General features: G+C 44.8%; 2 protein-coding genes across 7 annotated transcripts in view; one reads left to right on the top strand and one right to left on the bottom strand.

Moving 5' to 3' along the window:
• PHC1 (polyhomeotic homolog 1) overlaps window positions 1-3,267 on the top strand; it is a 45,888-nt gene extending 42,621 nt beyond the window's left edge. The window contains exons 13-14 of one of the 2 annotated variants that reach the window (XM_084835489.1): window positions 724-955; window positions 1,809-3,267. In XM_084835489.1, the coding sequence (XP_084691615.1) occupies window positions 724-955; window positions 1,809-1,963 (387 nt within the window). In that variant the 3' untranslated portion in view covers window positions 1,964-3,267. The remainder of the gene's footprint in view (window positions 1-723; window positions 956-1,808) is intronic. The other variant, XM_084835488.1, reaches the window with a different exon arrangement.
• On the bottom strand, window positions 2,600-17,437 carry M6PR (mannose-6-phosphate receptor, cation dependent). Of its 5 annotated transcripts, XR_014787933.1 has the most exons (8): window positions 17,194-17,437; window positions 13,394-13,552; window positions 12,357-12,517; window positions 12,154-12,263; window positions 11,463-11,602; window positions 6,902-7,028; window positions 4,213-6,249; window positions 3,928-4,164 (listed from the first exon to the last, which is right to left on the bottom strand). XR_014787933.1 is itself a non-coding variant. In XM_084835493.1 (7 exons), the coding sequence occupies exons 2-7, from the start codon at window positions 13,549-13,551 to the stop codon at window positions 6,127-6,129; spliced, it is 819 nt and encodes a 272-aa protein (XP_084691619.1). In that variant the 5' UTR covers window position 13,552; window positions 17,194-17,437; the 3' UTR covers window positions 2,600-6,126. The 5 variants fall into 5 exon arrangements, 4 of the variants coding, with proteins under 4 accessions (XP_084691619.1, XP_084691620.1, XP_084691616.1 ...); XM_084835493.1 differs by having other exon boundaries at window positions 2,600-6,249; XM_084835494.1 differs by lacking the exon at window positions 17,194-17,437 and adding an exon at window positions 14,240-14,391 and having other exon boundaries at window positions 2,600-6,249.

Here is a 17,437-nt window from a genome sequence, read left to right as displayed (position 1 = left end):
TAGGGTCAGAATCTCTGATCTGTAGTAAATTGTGTACCAACTGAGGCAGTCCACTGTGGCGTATGACTCATGGGACGAAGCTCCATCCAAGCCGCTGTTTTGTAATGGGCCCCACCCTCCCTGCCACCATTTTGTGACAGGCTGTGAGAGGTTGATCTTGAACAACAAAAAAGTAGATCCCACAAGCCAAATGTCTGCCCACTCCTGCTGTAAATTGTAGTGGTATGACTTTAATCAGTCACATCAGACCTCCAGGATAGATACTGGCTACCTTCTAATATTCTAGGAACAATTCAAGGTCATCTTGAGTTGTAGTCTTTAGTAGCTTGGGCCCAAGATCAAGCAACAGTGCCTCTTGACTATAACAGGCTTGAATTAAATTGGACTAATGTGGGTCCAGTTATTCAGAAATGGTTTTTAAGTGGCAATAGCACATCCTCTGCTCTCTGGAGACTTGCCAGTCAGCAGCTAACACAGAACAGCAGACAAGGGATGGTGTAGCCTAGCTCTTCTGCATCTTCTTGTTTTGTTAAAAAAATCTTTTTATTAATACCAATCAAAATGTCACAAAATGGTGAGCAAGATTTTGAGTTCTCCAGCTGGAGCCTTTTCTTGGACCAGCATGGCTACCCTTTTGCTTTCTTAAGGTTTTTAAAATGATTCCCCCACTTCCTATGTATTTTTTTCCCTCATGCTGTGTTTTCTGGTGCTTGGGTTTTGCAGGGCCAAGAAGACTCAAGCAGAGGATCTGATAACTCCAGTTATGATGAAGCTCTGTCCCCTACATCACCAGGACCCCTCTCAGTGAGGCCCAGTCATGGAGACCGAGACCTTGCCAGCTCCAACATGACTCAACCTACCCCTGACTTACATGGCATCAACCCAGTCTTCTTGTCCAGCAACCCCAGCCGCTGGAGTGTAGAGGAAGTGTATGAGTTCATTGCATCCCTACAAGGCAAGTCTGACATCTCCAGTGCCCAGAAGAGAAGGGGTGGAGTGGTAGTTGTAAGTTGGACAACCAGGTGCTCAAGCATAACTAAAGATCTGATTTTAGAATTACAATAGACAGTAGCCATACTTGGGCCTTCAGTTCTCCCATGCAGTTAGAATTACACGAGGGAAGTGGATACGTTTGCTGGCCCTGCCCCCTCCGCTAGACCTATATGCATACAGCAGGCTCCCCACTTAAGACTTTCCACCCACCCCTAACATGTGAGGCTGGGCGTGGAGGTGCAGCAGGGGGAGAGGCCAGCTAGAGTGGTCCCACTGTTCCCTCCTATGATTCTAATTGTGTGAAGAATTGAATGCCCAATAGGGCCAATGTGAACACTATTGCCCATGGTCCAGAAATTTTTAAGGTGGAGATGCCCATGACTTACTGTGTACGTTAATATAGTATAATGGCTAAAATGTGATCTGTAGCTCAGGACATTCTGGTTCAGGGGTAGGCAGCTTGTGGCTCTCCAGATGTTTTGCCCTACAACTCCCATCAGTCATAGCCAGTGGCAGGGCATGATGAGAGCTGTAGGCCCAAACATCTGGAAGGCCACAAGTTGCCCACCTGTTCTAGGGTGAGGTGCCCTTAAGCCTTTATTCTCTGAGCCCCTCATCTCAGTATGGGAATAATACAACAGCCTTGCATAGCTGTTCTGGGAATTAATGAGACACTATGTAATGTATCTTTGACCTGAAAGTACTACATAAATCCCAAGTTTTGCATCCTGTTCTTCAAAATGGCATTGGCACAGGCTAGGGCAGAACAGCTGCTTCTTATCTCACAAGGTTTCTCTGCTACTTAAATCCCTCAGGCTGCCAGGAAATTGCAGAGGAATTTCGCTCCCAGGAGATTGATGGTCAGGCTCTGCTCCTACTGAAGGAAGAGCATCTAATGAGCGCCATGAACATCAAGCTGGGTCCTGCCCTCAAGATCTGTGCCAAGATCAACATCCTCAAAGAGACCTAATAACACAAGAAGCCAGAGTTCTCCCCTCTCCAGGCTGGGACCATTTCTTCAGGCTGTCAAGACTGGAGGGAAATTGACCTCTCATGAGCCTGTATCTTGGTGCTACATAGGGGAGCAATAACTCCCTAGGAGGCCTTGAAACACCGCTTCAAGAGCCTCTCATGTCTGCAAGTTCTCTAGCCTCCAAATTGTTCCTGAGGGTAACACAACACGACAAAGAGAGTAACAGTTGTTCTGTGCTGAGGCTCCTGAGAAGAAGGGCTGAAGAGGGTCCTTCCTCAGTAGAGTTGCTGGATTTTCACATTCTCCTTGCCATGGGATCTTTCTCCTTCTATACAGATTCACTTTGCAAGGGATCAGTTAAACGTTGACGCTTGGTTCATGTTTTCTGATACTGAGGGAGGGAAGTTGGAAGATTCCATTTGGAACATTGAGGAGAATTAAAGTTTGAAATGTCACCTTTCTGAGTTCATAGCTGATTGGAGATAAGTAGCAAACTGACTGCGAACAGAACACTGGAGGGGAAGTGTTATGGATGACTTAAAGATTTGAAGTTGTTCATGCCTAATGGAAACCTTCCCAAGACAACATGAGCACTTCAGACTGTGGCATCAGAATGGCTTTCTTTTAAAGATCTTTAATTCCACTTGTCTGTCTTGTGGGGTTGAGAAATATCATTCAAGATCCAAAGGAGAATCCAAACGTACTGAAGTTCCAGTGGTTTCTATCTTGCTTTTAAAAGTTTTTTCAGTTTTGTATCTTGCTCTCTGCCCATGAGAGAGCATATGGGGCAAAGCTTCTTCTAGCAGGTTTGTATCCCCTGTCAAAAGCCTGTTTATTTTGTTTATTATACAAATATTCTCTTCCTCAGTAAAAAGAATGCTTCAAAAAAGTATGTTGCTGGTCCTCTTGCAGCTTGATTTTTCTCCTGACCCCCGCCCCCCAACTTTCATGTTACACACTAGCAGAGTAGACAGCTTCACTAAACTTTCATTTAGGTCTACAACAGGCTTTGAGTGAACACAAGCTTTGTGTGGTTCCCTTAATGGTGGTTCCCTTTGTGGTTCCCTTAATTTAAGACATTCAAAAATGATTTTCTGATCTCCTAATTAATTACAGAAACAACACTTACATCCATACATAGCATATTCTGACTCTTAGTTCCTTGAAATGTCTTGTAACTTGTATGCCTGTCACCAATTCTGTGCCTTTTCAAATTCTATGCTGTGCCTAACCATTTACAATAAGACAGGCACTTCCTCTGTTCTACCAAGCCTGAAAGATATAAAACCAGTTCCATTATTACCTTTGAAGCATGACATTCAATAATGGGGTTTATAAAGTTTACTGCAACTGCTGGATAAAAGCCGTTGCTCTTGGGTGGGGACTTGTTTTTCTACTCCTTTCCTAATAATAACAACTGTATTTGAGTGCATACAGTCCTACAAAGCAATACAATTGGCCATGGGAGGGCTTGTAATGAAAAAAGCAGGGAAAACTTCCTTACTTGTAATTATCAAGCCAGATGTGGTCTTTGTCACCACAGAATGCAGTTAAGGCTACTGAAATTGGCTACATGTGTTAAGTTCATGTAAGAATGACACCGTATGTACTCTGCTACAGTTTTGGGAAAGGTAGAATGAGATTTAGAAATACTTTTTGGAATAAGGTACTTCAAGACAATTAAATCTAACCTTCAATCACCATATAGCTTTCCACATCTTTCTAGTTGTCTGAATAACACTTCATAAAGCAAGCATGCATAATACCTTACTGGAAAGGAAAGCATCTTCTCTTTGGCTAAAGTGTCATTTGAAATTTTTTAAGCCTCCATTGTTGAATGTAAGTGATTTTATACACATACAAGACAATTGGAGTTTACCAGTATTAGTTGATGCCTTCCAACTGTACTGTAGCCTAGTGCATGTTTTTGTAATCCTGACCCAAAATGAATACAAAGTTTCCAGCCTACAAAAAATGGGAGAGCTTTTAATCACGAAAAAGTAGTACAGAGGTGTAGATAGCTCTGACATTTACGCTCAGGAGTGGTAAAGGGTAGGTGCTGAGATTCGTGTGTCATTTATTGATAGCAATCACTAGTTTAGTCTGGACTGGGTATTTCAGGTGGAAAACCCCCCACACTTTGACCTGGTTCACATGATATAGCCAGCTCATATTGGGTTATTTGAGTTAAAACAACCCTCACATAACCCTCAATTAGTAGTATGGTTATGTGAGGGTTGCTTAACCCATGATGGCCAGGTTCACCCAACACAGTGCAACCCCTGACCAGGGGTAGCATATTCAAAATGGCAGCCGCATGCACTGCCACTGAGTGACAGTCCCTCACATGTAAGCAGTTTTCCAAAGAGCAGGATAGAAGTATAAAATAACTACAGTATTACCCTTTATGCAAAAGTAGGTCATGGCTTTGTTTTTTTAATCTACAAACTTCTTGTAGTTGTTCAAGATGGCCCTCCTAATCAGTAATTCACAAACCATTTTCATTAACTGAAATACATTTTAGGGCTTTTAAGCCATTTTAATTTTAAAGTTGTAGCTCTTTGTACAAAATCTCTTAAACACCACCATGAAAAAGTGACATTTGCAGTGACTCATTCTCTCCTGTTAGGAGCTTGACAACAAAGGCTGCATCAAGTGTATCTAATCTCATTTCAGCAAGACAGCCTGTCCCTGCTCTTCCATAAGTCATGGAAAACAATAACTTTGTCCTTATGTGCATCCATCGATCTATTTCCACCCAGAACTACCAGTTCCTCTGATATGATAGTAAATAGAGAAGTAGTATATTTTCCCCACCAAAAGAGCTGGTGTTACTATCAAATTCAAGTGAATTCAGGAGTCCTTTATTTGGACAGTAGCTGGCCAACCTTCAACAGCACGAGTATTTTGAGCTGTAGCACTGCCCTCTTCATTAGGTGACAGTACAATATGCACCCCCTAAAAAGCAATCCCCCCAAAATTATAGAGCTGTGATGTACCACCCCTTCGGAAAGCAAATGCAGTAACAGATTAGACTTGACATCTGCACTAAGAGCAGACAGTAGTAATATCTGCACCAGACTATAAGTACAAAAAGTTCCTCGGTTGTTGTAAAAGTCTTGGCAGAAACTTGCTTCTTCACTTGTTCCATCTTCAGGCTGCATTTATAGCCAAAGTCCAAAACCCCCAGAAAAGGCTTGGAACAAGCAATTGTATAAGACTTGCATTCTTCATATAGCTGTTGGGTTTTTCCCTCCTGCTCTTTATAGTTAAATCCTACCCATGTTTAGGATCAGTCTTCCCTATATAGTTTGCAGCCTCAACCACTATCAATTAAAGCTGAATGACCCATTGTGTTACTAAAGCTTTTAAAGAGAATGGAGTGATATTGCAGGAATGGTCCTTTAAGCATTTGCTGTTTTAAGACAGACTTTCCCTGTGCCTTTCTAAAATCTCCACCACCATTTCACTTCAGACCATTTAACAAAATATACACAGTATTGGCAGCATCCTTTGCCAATGACTGGAAAACCCTCAAATCTACATTTGATTCAAGCTTTGGTTCAGGAAACAAGATGGAGATTCTCCAGACTGTTTGTCTACTGTACTTCCAGAGAAGGATTTGAAAATGCTGGGGAAATGCTCCCTCAAGTTACACAACAAGAAAAATGTACCAACTGAATAATTGAAAATAGAAATCCAGTGTTTTGTAGAATAAAGCCTACAGAAAATATGTAAATCTACTTAATCCCAGCAGCTCCAACCCCTCTGTCTACTACTATTTCCCTGCACATTCAGGCCCTTTTTCACTCCATGTACTGAAGCCCTGGCTGCTCTACCTGTGTGGTCAGGCCTCCAAGCATTTGTCCAAGCAACCTCCAAGCAAGAGGTTGTGGAAAATCTGAGCCTCTGCAGGCATTGAAGTCAATATTTTGTCATACAAGGCTTTAGGCAGCTCCTTATTCCAAAGCCCATTAGCACACCTTTACATTCATAAGCCTTGCCCCAGAATTCATTGATAACAGAAGGGAGGAACAGTGGGGCAGTCAAAATGAAAGCAAGCAGCTTAAGGGGCAACTAGAAAAGAGAAAGATGAGGGGAGAAGTGACTGGATAGCACCTGCTTATGTGAAGGACAGGGCCTGTAACGGAAGAGGTAGATCACATGGGTAGCAAATGGTCATCACGCTCTTCAGACTCCTCCCCAAGTTGGTCATCACCAACACCACGATATGCAGCTGGTACATTTCGCGGTTTAGACCGGCACACAAAATCACAGCCATCCTGCAAACAAAGGTTGATATGCTAACGGCAGACCATAAGCAATGATTGCAATATTAGCCCCCTCTCTTCCAATCCATAGAGAAAGTTTTAACTCCTAGAATAATTTAAGGACCAGAATGTAACTTTTCCTATAAAAGTGAACGCAGTTACCTCCTCAAATTCAAAGGCACTTATAAAAGATGTGGACAGCCAGATCAGTATGACTGCCCTACCTAAAATGTAAAAGGTAATGGCCTCAGTGCAGACTAGCAGCAGAAACTTAGTATGATCGTTTTCAAAACTTGGATTCAGAGGACATTTCAATAAAACATTGTTCCAGTGAAACAAACAATTTGAAACAGAACTGCTCCTTGCAACTGTCCCTGCAGGAAAGGGGAGCGCACAAGTTCAAGACTTGCCATGCCCAATTTCCACCTCAGTCCCCTCTCCTGTGGCATGGTTGCAAGGAATTCAGTTCAGAAACTTTTACTTAAGGTAGTCAAAGTTTCACCACCCAAGGCTTGCTGTGAGTCGTTTCCACCTCAATAAACGCAGCCATTCCTTTCCTGTGGTGTAGCCAGGCACTGAAGAGCACTCTTCCAGTACTACAAGAGACTGTGAATGTGAGATCTGACACAAACAAGCTGCCCCCTTCCTGTTGCAGGATACTTACTGCCACTAGGTTGCCCAGATCTTGCCAGAAAGCAAAATGGGGAAACTGCTCCATGCCTTTTGCGCCCACCACCAGACGCTGGTAGAGGAATCCCCCAATGATGTACACTGCAAGCAGTGAAGCAAACCTGGAAGAGAAAGTCAAAATAAAAAAGACTAGGAAGGAAATGTGATTCTAAGAATATGGTATCTCTATGAGTGCAGATGGCTCTACATCTTCATGATTACTGTGCCAGGGCCCCTACTGCTACAAAAAACTGAAGACATGCTTTCATTAAGAGAACAAAGTTAAGGCTTCATGCCCAATGAGCTTCAATTATAGGATAATTCATAAATTTAACAAATAAAAGAACACACATTGTCAAGAACACCAAACTGCTTAAGAACTATTCAGAAGGCTAGTAAACTCAGGAGATCCCAGTCTTGACTTGCACAATCTCCAATTTCCACTCTACAATGAATTCTAATGTTGAGGAGGGACACCAATTTGCATAATTTACACCCAACCAAAAGTTTAGGTTTAATGGTTTCAAGATTTTGCACCCAGCATTAAAATATGGGGGGCAGGAGGAGGAATTGGGATCATGGACCATTGTTTTGATAGATCACTTTTCTTGCCCACCCATTGTAAGAACTCTGGCCTTGCAATTCAAGATACATGAGAGGGCCTGAACATGCCACTCACTGTTTAGATCTGTGTTAATACTGGCTGAAACGAGGGAAGGGAAGGAATATCTGAAAGGTCCCCTGCTGAGGTTCAGGCTTGCAGAGACCCTGCAGGGTTGGTAGACCAGTTAAAATGGTCTGTGCCTGGCAGGTGATAGACTCGGATTTTCTGGTTGGAGTTCCTGTTAAAGCTCTAGTTATTATTATGTGAGATGATTGGGGCACCTGACATGATTGCTCCATCTGTATAGAGCTTGTCTGGCTCCTTGGTTTACCAGGTAGTTGAGGGCAATTAAAGAGATGGGACAACTGCTTGATCACAAGTGGCAGAAAACTTGGAACAAGACTGACTGGAGTTGATAGCTCATTAGAGCCTACCCTGTGGCAGTTATGGCAGTAAAGCAACAATATTTTTCCATAATATTGAGTCCATACCATGCTGTTTAGTATTTTCAAAGCAGTTTGAGGCTTTCTCCAGTTCAGCCCATAAACTTAATGAACCCATGTCAGCTTGCTGTGACCTGTGGGCTAAGCACTTTGAAAATAAATTAATCACAGCCACCTTGACTTTTGCAATGGTCAGTCAGTAAATGTATCCAAAGCAAATCTCGTCAGATTTTGTTGGGTGAGATTCAGTTACTGAAGTCTGAGAACATAGATAAGGTGCACAGAAGACCAAGTCCTATCCCCTGTTTGCTCGCCCTTTGCCTCTCATGGCTCATATGGTGGGTAGCCTGAGGCTCTAGGCCAATTTCATGTGACCTTCAATCTAATTTCAGAAGCAATAAGCTCAGACCTCTAGCAAGAATGATCTGACCCTCCCCCAGCAGCCTGCTGGCTGGGGAGGAAGAGAGAGAAGGGATGGCCCTGCACATCACTGGCTTCAGCCCCACCCACTCCCAACATGCAGCCCTCAACAGAAAAGAGATTCCTTATCTCTCATCTAGCAGGAGGGGCATGAGCAGCAGGCAATTAATGCTTCCCAGCTGCTTTGAGGGAGGCAGTCATGAGACCAATCCTAAAGAAGCCTTCCCAGCACCCTGACGGTATCAGCTGCTTGCAAATCTTCACTTTCTGGACAAGATAGTTAAATAGTTGGTTTACAGACATTCCTAGATGGCACAGATTCTCTGGATTACAACCTGGCTTTGGTACTGAAACACCCTTGGTTGCCCTGATGGATGAACTTTGCCTGGAGTACAGGGGAGTGAGAACCTGCTAATTCTCCTTGATCTCTTAATAGCCTGTGATATCAGACTATGGTGTTTTTTCTCATCCAACTATCTAGAAGGGGAACTGGAGAAAATATTCTCCTGTAGCTTCATTCCTACTCTGGTTGATTTGTTAAGGTGGTGCTGGGAGACGACTACTCTGCCCCCGGCACTTGCGCTAGATTATTTTTAGGTGTCTCCCATTCTGTTCAACGTCTACATGAAATTGCTGTGTGAGGCCTTCTGAACATTCAGAAGAAGACACCATCATAATGCTGATGACCCAGATCTATTTTTCATCAGTTTCAGGTGAGTCAACAGATGTTGAATTGGTGTCAGAGATTAGTAACAGACTAGAAGAGGGCCAATAAACTAAAGTTTAGCCCTGACAAGATGATAGTACTGCTGGCGAGTGATTTGTCTGCCTTAGGAGGTGATGTTCAACCCATTCTAGATGAGGCTGCACTCTGCCTCCCTCCCCCAAAGCATGGGTGGGGAGCTTTTATCAGCCCTTGGGCTGGATGCATTCATAACTAGCCTTCTGAGGGGTTGCATGCCAGTGGTGGGCAGGTCAAAAGCAGAACATAGGCAGGACCACCCACACACTTCGTCTGTCTGTCTCTCACACTTAGACGCAGGGGGAGGTTTTGCACGTCACACTAAGCCACCCTGCAAATAAGCCACCATGGGTTGGTTGCTCACTGAAAAACCCACAGTACACCTGACAGACAATTGTGCTTGCTGTGGCTTGTTCCCCACCTCATTCAGTCCACCCGCTGGTACTGGCACAGGCACCTTTGCGGCACAACCATACTGTCTCCTCATCCTGGCCCCTTTCCCTTTCCGATTACTACCCCTTTTTGGAGCAATTCCTTCCTCTGCCACCTTTAAAAAAAAATCAGTACTTCAGTATGCAAATGGGGTCACTGTTTTTTAAAATTCTTGTTCTTTTGTAAGCATGTAAGAGTGTAGATTTCACTACCCAATATGTGTAGTTTTGCCTTGTCAATTTCCTTGTATGTTTCAGCTGTCAGAAGCACCAAAAAAGAAAAAAGTGCACCAAAGAGATGGAGGGACAATGTCTCCCACTTGGCAACCTCATCCTCCTGCTATTAAGTGTTGAACTGACACTTGTCAGTGGCCTCCCTCCTTTCGACACTTACCTGAGTCTCCAGTAAGTCCAGAAAGGGGAGTTATTGGCTCCCCGACCTTTTTGCAGCTCCTTTCTGGAGCAGTTACTGCAGTTGCACTTCCCAGCCTTTAAATTTGCACAAATATCCCTAACAGTTAAAACACACCAACAACCTTAGAAGCACAGTAATTGCAGCAGTAAATGCTTCAAAAAGGAGCTGCAAAAATGGTCGTGGTAGGGAGCCAATAACTCTCTTTTCTGGACTTACTGGAGACTCAGGTAAGTGTTGAAAGGGGGGAGGCCACTGACAAGTGTCAGTTCAACACTTAATAGCTGGAGGATGACATTATCGAGTGGGAGATATTGTGTGCTGCCGCTGCTGCTTTGGTGCTCCTTTGATGCTCAAAGATACTGACAAGGCAAGGCACGCGTATCAGACAGCCAAATCTGTGCTTCTGCACACTTGCACAAGATTTTTTTTTTTTTTTAAAAAAGAACACCCCATTTGTGTACTCCCAAAGCACTGGTTTTTTTTTTTAAATGGTGGCAAACAAGTGGCAGTCCCTCCAAAGCGCTGTTTGGGTATTGGTGGAAAGGGGATTCACTGGCGAAGGAGGCTGGAGGCAGCATGAGTGAGATCGCGAGGAGTGGCAAGGGGTTTTGCCACTCTGGCCAGGGAGCTCTCTAGCCGTTCCTGGCAACCCATGACGAAATTGCCCTGCTGGGTTTGGATGACACTACAAGCCACCATGGGGGCTAACAAGACTAAAACAAGCCATGGGTTCTCAGGGTGGCTCATTTATGAAAAATAAGCCACCCTGCAGAAACCGGGCCAGGTTCAGACCACACAACAACCCACCATGGCTGTTGAGGAGTCGTGCGAACCCAGGTCACACTCTCACTTTATCCCCGGCATGGCAATTCGGCCTGAAAGAGCCTCCAATAAGAGCAAATGGGAGCTTTTTACCAACTCTAACTGCTGGGGAGATCTTGATCAAGGGCTGGAAGCTTTTTAAAAAGCCCAAGCTGTGTGGGGGGAGGAGGGAAGGCTGAAGGCGGGGACATGGATCAGCAGTTCCCCAGCCATGCATGCCTTAAAGGATCAGGTTCAACAGATCTTGGTGTTTAAGATTCAGCCTCGTACTGGATGCCCAAGTGACATCTGTGGCTTCCATCAACTAAGGCTGTGCACCAGCTGTGACTCCTCCTGCACAGAGATAGCCTGGCCACTGTTATTCAAGGACTGGTATCATCCATTCTAGAGAATTTCAGTACATGGGGCTGCCTTTGAAATTTCTACCAGTCCCAAGTGCAGCTCTTAAATTTCTAACTGGAAATAACCAAATGGACCAGGCTCATTTAGCGCCAAATCTCATATCTTTCTATTAAAACTAGACATCGTTAAATTGCATTATTAGTTTGTTTTTATCCTACTAAGTTGCTTTGCTGTTTTAATGGTGTTCAGATTTTGCTTTAAAAAAAAACTGTATGCTGTCAGGAAAGTTGCTTAGCTGAAGGACTGAGTATTACATCTTTTAAATAAACAAACTTACGTGATGAGCAGTATGGAGCCAACACTTAGGTGTGAGGCAACCAAGTCCTCCGGAGGGCAGGCCAAGCTGCTCTCTAACTCAAAGATATAGGAACATTCTTTCAATTTCTCTCGCTCTTCTGTCACCATGGTGAAACCACCCTGTTGGAGTAAGAGAACAGCCTCATGGCAGCCAAGCAAAATACATCTCTCCCCCTGTAACTTTTACAGGAACAAAGTCCGCCCAATCTTTCCCAGAGATCTGTACTGGCCACAGTCCTCCATCTTCTTTAGTACCTTCACCCACAGATCAGCCAGCAAGATTCAGATCAGCATGCCATACAGTCCTCTTGGACTGTATGCCACTTTAGAATGCAGGGGTCAGGCTGCATGTCTCACTAGTTCTCAACATCAAGAGCTCCTTGCTCATGGAAAACTGGTCAGGATGAAAGGCCAGTTTCTCCAGCCTTCTCCATGATATGTTCTTATTTACTAAGCATTAAAGCATGCAATATACCTCCCCACCACACCTCATTCTGATGTGATGTCATCCCTGCCAGGATTTATCACTTCCCTTTTCTGAGCACATAGCTCAGCTCTTAAATTATATTCTGTACAATCAATAATGGAGGTAGTGTGATGAGGGCTGACTCCTGAAATACACCCTGGATTTTATTTTTACTTTACTTTCCCCTTTCTTAGTAGCTACTCACTGCTAGTGTCTTCCGGTTGCAGGTGATCATTACTATGGCTTTTCTGTTCTCAGTTCCACAGTGACTACCATAGGCATCGCCCCCCTTATAGATCAGCAGAATCCACTTACCTACCAAGACAGAAATACAAGACACCCAAGTGAGGCATGAGTGCTATTGGCAGAGCAATGAAGAGGGTCTGTCAGGGAATTAAAGTGTCTTACTTCCATTGGCCAAGTGAGTCTCATTGATTCGCCCCACCACTGTCGTCTTGTTGGTCTGCTTATTGAACTGCACCAGGCCAGACATACCGCTGTAAACTTCTCGACATACCCTGAACTTATAGATGTAATGTTCTCCTTCACTTGCACTTTCTGTTTCGAAACTGCAGGGGAAGACATCACAGAGATAGAGAAGCCATTTAAAACCTTAGGGCTTCCATGCATAGAAACAATCAGAAGACCAATATTGAGGGAACAGAGCAATTGCAAAGGCATCCGTGATTTTTTCTTGGAGCCTTTTTGATAACTCTGATCTGGTCCTTGCCTCTCAAATGAAGGAGAAACTAGTTGCCAGAATCCTCTGTTAATTCCCAACTTCATCCAACTTGGGGGTTGGACGTGATGTCTTATAAGCCCCTTCCAACCCTACTATTCTATGATTCATCAGAAGTAGGGCATGGCTTTCTCTCACCTTTTCACATGACTCTCCATACACTGTTCTAGATCAAACAAGAAACACTCCAAAGTTTGGATTACATTAAAACATGCAAAATAGATGCAATCTTCCTCTCTCCCCCCATATTTATTTCTATTTATTTCCTTTTGCAGATTTTGTACCTTTATTTGGGGCAGGGGGATGAGAGACTGGGAAAGGATTAGAACTACTGCACCATGGGCGAGTACAACAGATGGGTAGTGTTAAATGAGTAAGGATATTAACACCTTAATTCTTGATGACTACAAGTTTCATGAGAAACAGAATCTTGCCACTGAGATGTTGAAAGATTTCTGAAGGAGCTAATAACAACACCAATGCAGTAACTATGAGCAAGCAGGAATCTCAGGACAATCACTGTAAAACCTAGCCAGCACTAACAAGCTGATAAAGTTTCAGGATTGACAAGCTGCTATGGTTGTTGTATATTCCCTATCATCAGTAGCTCAAAATTCCCTTTGAGCAATTGCCCTTGAATTGGTTAGACTGAACCCACCACAACCACCCATTTTCTGAGCAAGACTATTAGCTACAGGCACTGTACCTTTGGTTGGTAAGTGGGTCCAGTCTCTTCAGCAGTGCTAATTCTTTTGAGGATTCCTTGCCTTTATCCCCAATAAGATCACATGTCTTTTCCTCTGCCATCACAGTGGTTATGACTGCTAGCACTATGGCATAGAGGCAAGAGCGACCCAGGAACATTCTACAGAGAAATGAAGATAAAGAACAGATGTAGACAAACTGTTAATAGCTCTTCCTGATGCATGAAATCTGAATTCTAGAGATCAAAAGGACAGTTAAAATGTACTTTTACATTTATGGCTTTTAAGGCAAGAGGTGGACACTCTGGAAACAGTCTGTGATGACAGTCTCACAGACCCAAATTAAGACAAAGACAACTGGGGGAGTCTGGGACATGTTGGTCTCATATAAATGACAACCTGGAGTCATAAGGCACAGGGACAAAGGAGACTGACTGCTTAAGGAATGCGCTTATATGAAGTGTACTAGGGCCAGTCTCCGAAAGAGTCACTCTAAAAATCAGGGCCCATAAGGAGCAGACTGTCAGGATGTTCAACTACCTTGCATTTTTTTCAACTGCTTTTACCATCCTTGTGTAAAGAGCCTACAAAAAGGTAACTGGGATTACTCAGGCTTGGTTCAATTCAAATGCCTCAATCCCAGGAATTGAATAGTCACTACTCTTCTGCACTTGAAGTTCTCTGTAGCTGAACATCTGAAACAGAGCCAGTGTGGTGTAGAGATCTGGACTCAGGAGATCTGGGTTCTAGCCCCCACTCAGCCGTGAAGCTCAGGGTGACTTTGGGCCAATCACTGACTCTCAGTCTAACCCACCTCGCAGGCTTGTTGTGACAATGGAACCAATTACCAAGGGAGGTGGTGGTCTCTCCACACCGGAGGCATTCAAGATGAAGCTGGACAGCCATCTGTCAGGGATATTTTGACTTGGATTCCTGCATTGAGCAGAGGGTTGGACTCGATGGTCTTGTAGGCCCCTTCCAACCCTACTATTCTATGATTCTATGACAATGAAATGGAGAGGAAGAACAGGACCATGCATGCTACTTACAAAAGGAAAACAGGCAGGATATAAATGTAATAATAATAAAAAAGATATTTAAGTTGCCCAATATTATAATTATGAATCATCTTATTGAATGCACTGGGAAATAAAAATGAAAGGGATTTAAATGAAATGCTCCCAGTCAAGGGAGAACCTAGTGGCAAGGCACGGTAGCCCTGCAATGTTTAAAAATATATGTTTATGACATGATGAAATGACCATGACAGGAATGAGAAGCGAAACTTGTTTCACCTCAGGCTCCCTTCCCTAGAGTAGGCAGTTTCTCCCCTGACCAGAGGTTTATGTTAGACAGGTTACAGTTAAAAGGAGGGTCTGTCCTATGGAACATGCAGCAGCTCATATACTGTGGGACTCTGCAAGAGTAATGGAGAAAGCCACAGTGCTGAGAGGAGCTGCAGACACATAACCTAGCTAGTACCACTAGTACTGTTTGCTGTAATCAAACAAGTTTTCTTCCCACTGAAATTACTGGGGACAACCAATGTTTATCAGTGGGGTACAAAGCTTGCAGGACTTCCAGCTGTTGTAGGATATGAAACGGAAGTGAATTCTTGTTTGGTGAAGCAGAGAGTGCTGGAATGTGGATTTCGTTGCCATCAGAAGAACATCCAATGAGATGTGGTGATAGTCTCAGTCACTACCTTACATTACTTTTTTAAAGGGTTAGATAAATTAATAGAGGAAGGCAGGAATAGATAGGCCACCTTGGTCTAATCCAACAGGATTGTGACTGGTGCTTTAGAAAGCATTATACCAGCATTTCCATAACATTTCAGGACCAGTTATCACTCAAAGGAACGTTGTTTTGCATGTTAACTATACCTTTGGCCACTGGGCACTAACTATAGCTACTTTCAACGGGTGGAATCTGACTCTTTATCTTACCAAAGCCCAGCAACCGCATGCAATGATTCTGGTCAAGAAAGGAGGTGAACTGGAACTGCAAGAAGGCATGCAGAGGACAGATGATGTAAACACACAGGGCAGTCTTCCCAACCTGGTGGCCTGCAGATGTTTTGGACTGCAGCTTCCATAAGCTCCAGCCAACATGGCCAATGGTCAGGAATGCTGGGAATTGTAGTCCAAAACATCTGGAGTGCCCCATATTGGGGAAGGCTGTGTTAGAGCACAACACAGGGATCTAAAACAAAGTCATAAATAGCCAAAGCCCTGTGTCCTACAACTTCACCCCAGGCAGAACACAACCGCAGGAGTCAGACTGCACAAGCAACAGACTTTCCAATGACGCACACAAAGAACTCTGAATCAAGGGTTCCTCTAACCAACAGATGTTTCACATCCTCTTTATGTCTCCTTGAGATGATGACTAGAACCACAAGTCGTACTCATTTTATCAACTTCTCCAGTGCCATTCTCAGCACCAAAGATCTCACGCTGAAGCTTCTTCCTCTTGAGAAAACACTTTTTCCTTTGCTACAGTCGAATTCTATCATTAGTCTTCCATCTCCTTAAACAACCTTCAGATTGTTTCACTTTAATCACCTGCATTATCGAATGCTGTTTTTATGTTGTTCCTTGAACATCAGCCAAGAAAGAAACACCTCAAAAGTGATTATTCACTTAGAGCAGGCATGGAGACTTTTGGCACCTGAAAGGTGGTTGGTTACGTTTATGCACTTCAAGCCATTCAAATGGGAGTGGGCTAGTAAATGTTTCTGAATTCCAATTTTTGTGAACTTATCTGCAAGGCTAACCATTCTGGCTGAGTTTGGTTGGGGTTGGTGCCCTTCAGATGTGTTGACTTCACATTGCAGAAAGCGCTAATAAATATGTAAGGCACTGTAATGCATTAGTGAGCTCTAACTATGGGCACAATCCAGCCACATTTATATGGGAAAGTTTAGTATATGCGTAATAATTTCCTGCTGAAATCTGTTAAGACATGAAAGCGCTCCACTTTGACTGGATTGTGGATTGCTTGTTGCACTGAAGGAAAAGGACAGACTCCACTGGGTCCTTAGCATGGCTTGGTATGGTGGAAACTTTCGTGTTTGAAGGCTACCATCTGTACCCACTACAGGTGCAGCCACAGAAAGCTCAGTGACAACCTCCCAACACCATCAGTTTGAGGACAAGTAAGCATTCCTGTCCGTAACTGTGACCCAGCTTTACTTTAATGGTGAGAGATGGACAATTCAGAGACAAAGCACCTGCAGCACTATCTCCTAAAATGTGCATGTCGTGTTAGCCTAAGAGGCATGAGGGGGAGCACAGGACGCTGCCTTCTGCGAAGTGAGGCTGCTGGTCCGCAGGGCCCAGTGTCGCCTTTCTTAGCCTCTGCTGCCCGAGGACCAAACGAAAGGCGAGCGGGTAGCCACGTGCCTCTTCATCACATGTCTGCCCCGGTCACATACCCTAATCAAACACACGTGGCCACCCCGCCGCGTCGAGCTGCCCCCGCTGGCCGTGTGTGCCAGGGAGAGCGCCCTGGGGCCTCCCGCATGCGGGGTCTGCACTCTTCCACCACGCCGCGCCCGTCCTCCCCTCGCCCCGCGCGCAGGCAGCCCGGCTTCACGCGCACTCCCACCAACCCCGCCGGTAAAACGGCGCCGACTCGGGCGTGAAGAAACGAAGGAGGCGGGGAAGTCATTGCGCAACTTCAGCCAGCGCTCCAGGCGCGGGGGGAGAAGAGGACGCGGCAAGCTCGCCCCAGCCACGGAGGCTGCGGCGCCTGCAGCCGCCGGCGAGGCAGACGCGGCGAGGGGCGCGGCCATCACCTGCGGCTGCAGCAACTCCTCAGTGGGGCGCTCGAGCACGTCGCGCGGCGTCGCGTCACGGCCTCCGCCTGTCACCGGCGCCGGATCCCTCCACTTGCTCGGGGAGAAGCCCGGAGCCGTTACTGGGAGCCAAACGGGGCCTCGTGACTACTCATGCTGCACCAGCGGCAGCTCTCCCTTTCGCTGCGGCCGCCTTGGCGGAAGAGGAAAGAAGCCACATTCATCCTCTGAGGCGCCCCCGTGT

Source organism: Heloderma suspectum, chromosome 2, assembly GCF_057233095.1.
Source record: "Heloderma suspectum isolate Gila_16-S chromosome 2, 16-S_ref, whole genome shotgun sequence".
In the NCBI taxonomy this organism is placed as follows: Eukaryota; Metazoa; Chordata; class Lepidosauria; order Squamata; family Helodermatidae; genus Heloderma; species Heloderma suspectum.
The sequence above is the reverse complement of the archived record's forward strand: the minus strand, read 5'-3'. Positions and strand labels throughout refer to the sequence as shown.

Coding starts and splice junctions, on each gene's coding strand:
- M6PR (XM_084835490.1), bottom strand. CDS start 13,551: ATGTTCCTGGGTCGCTCTTGCCTCTATGCCATAGTGCTAGCAGTCATA. Junction 12,518..13,393: donor GACCCACTTACCAACCAAAG/GTACAGTGCCTG, acceptor CTTCCCCTGCAG/TTTCGAAACAGAAAGTGCAA. Junction 7,029..11,462: donor GGCTCCATACTGCTCATCAC/GTAAGTTTGTTT, acceptor TTTCTCTTCCAG/GTTTGCTTCACTGCTTGCAG.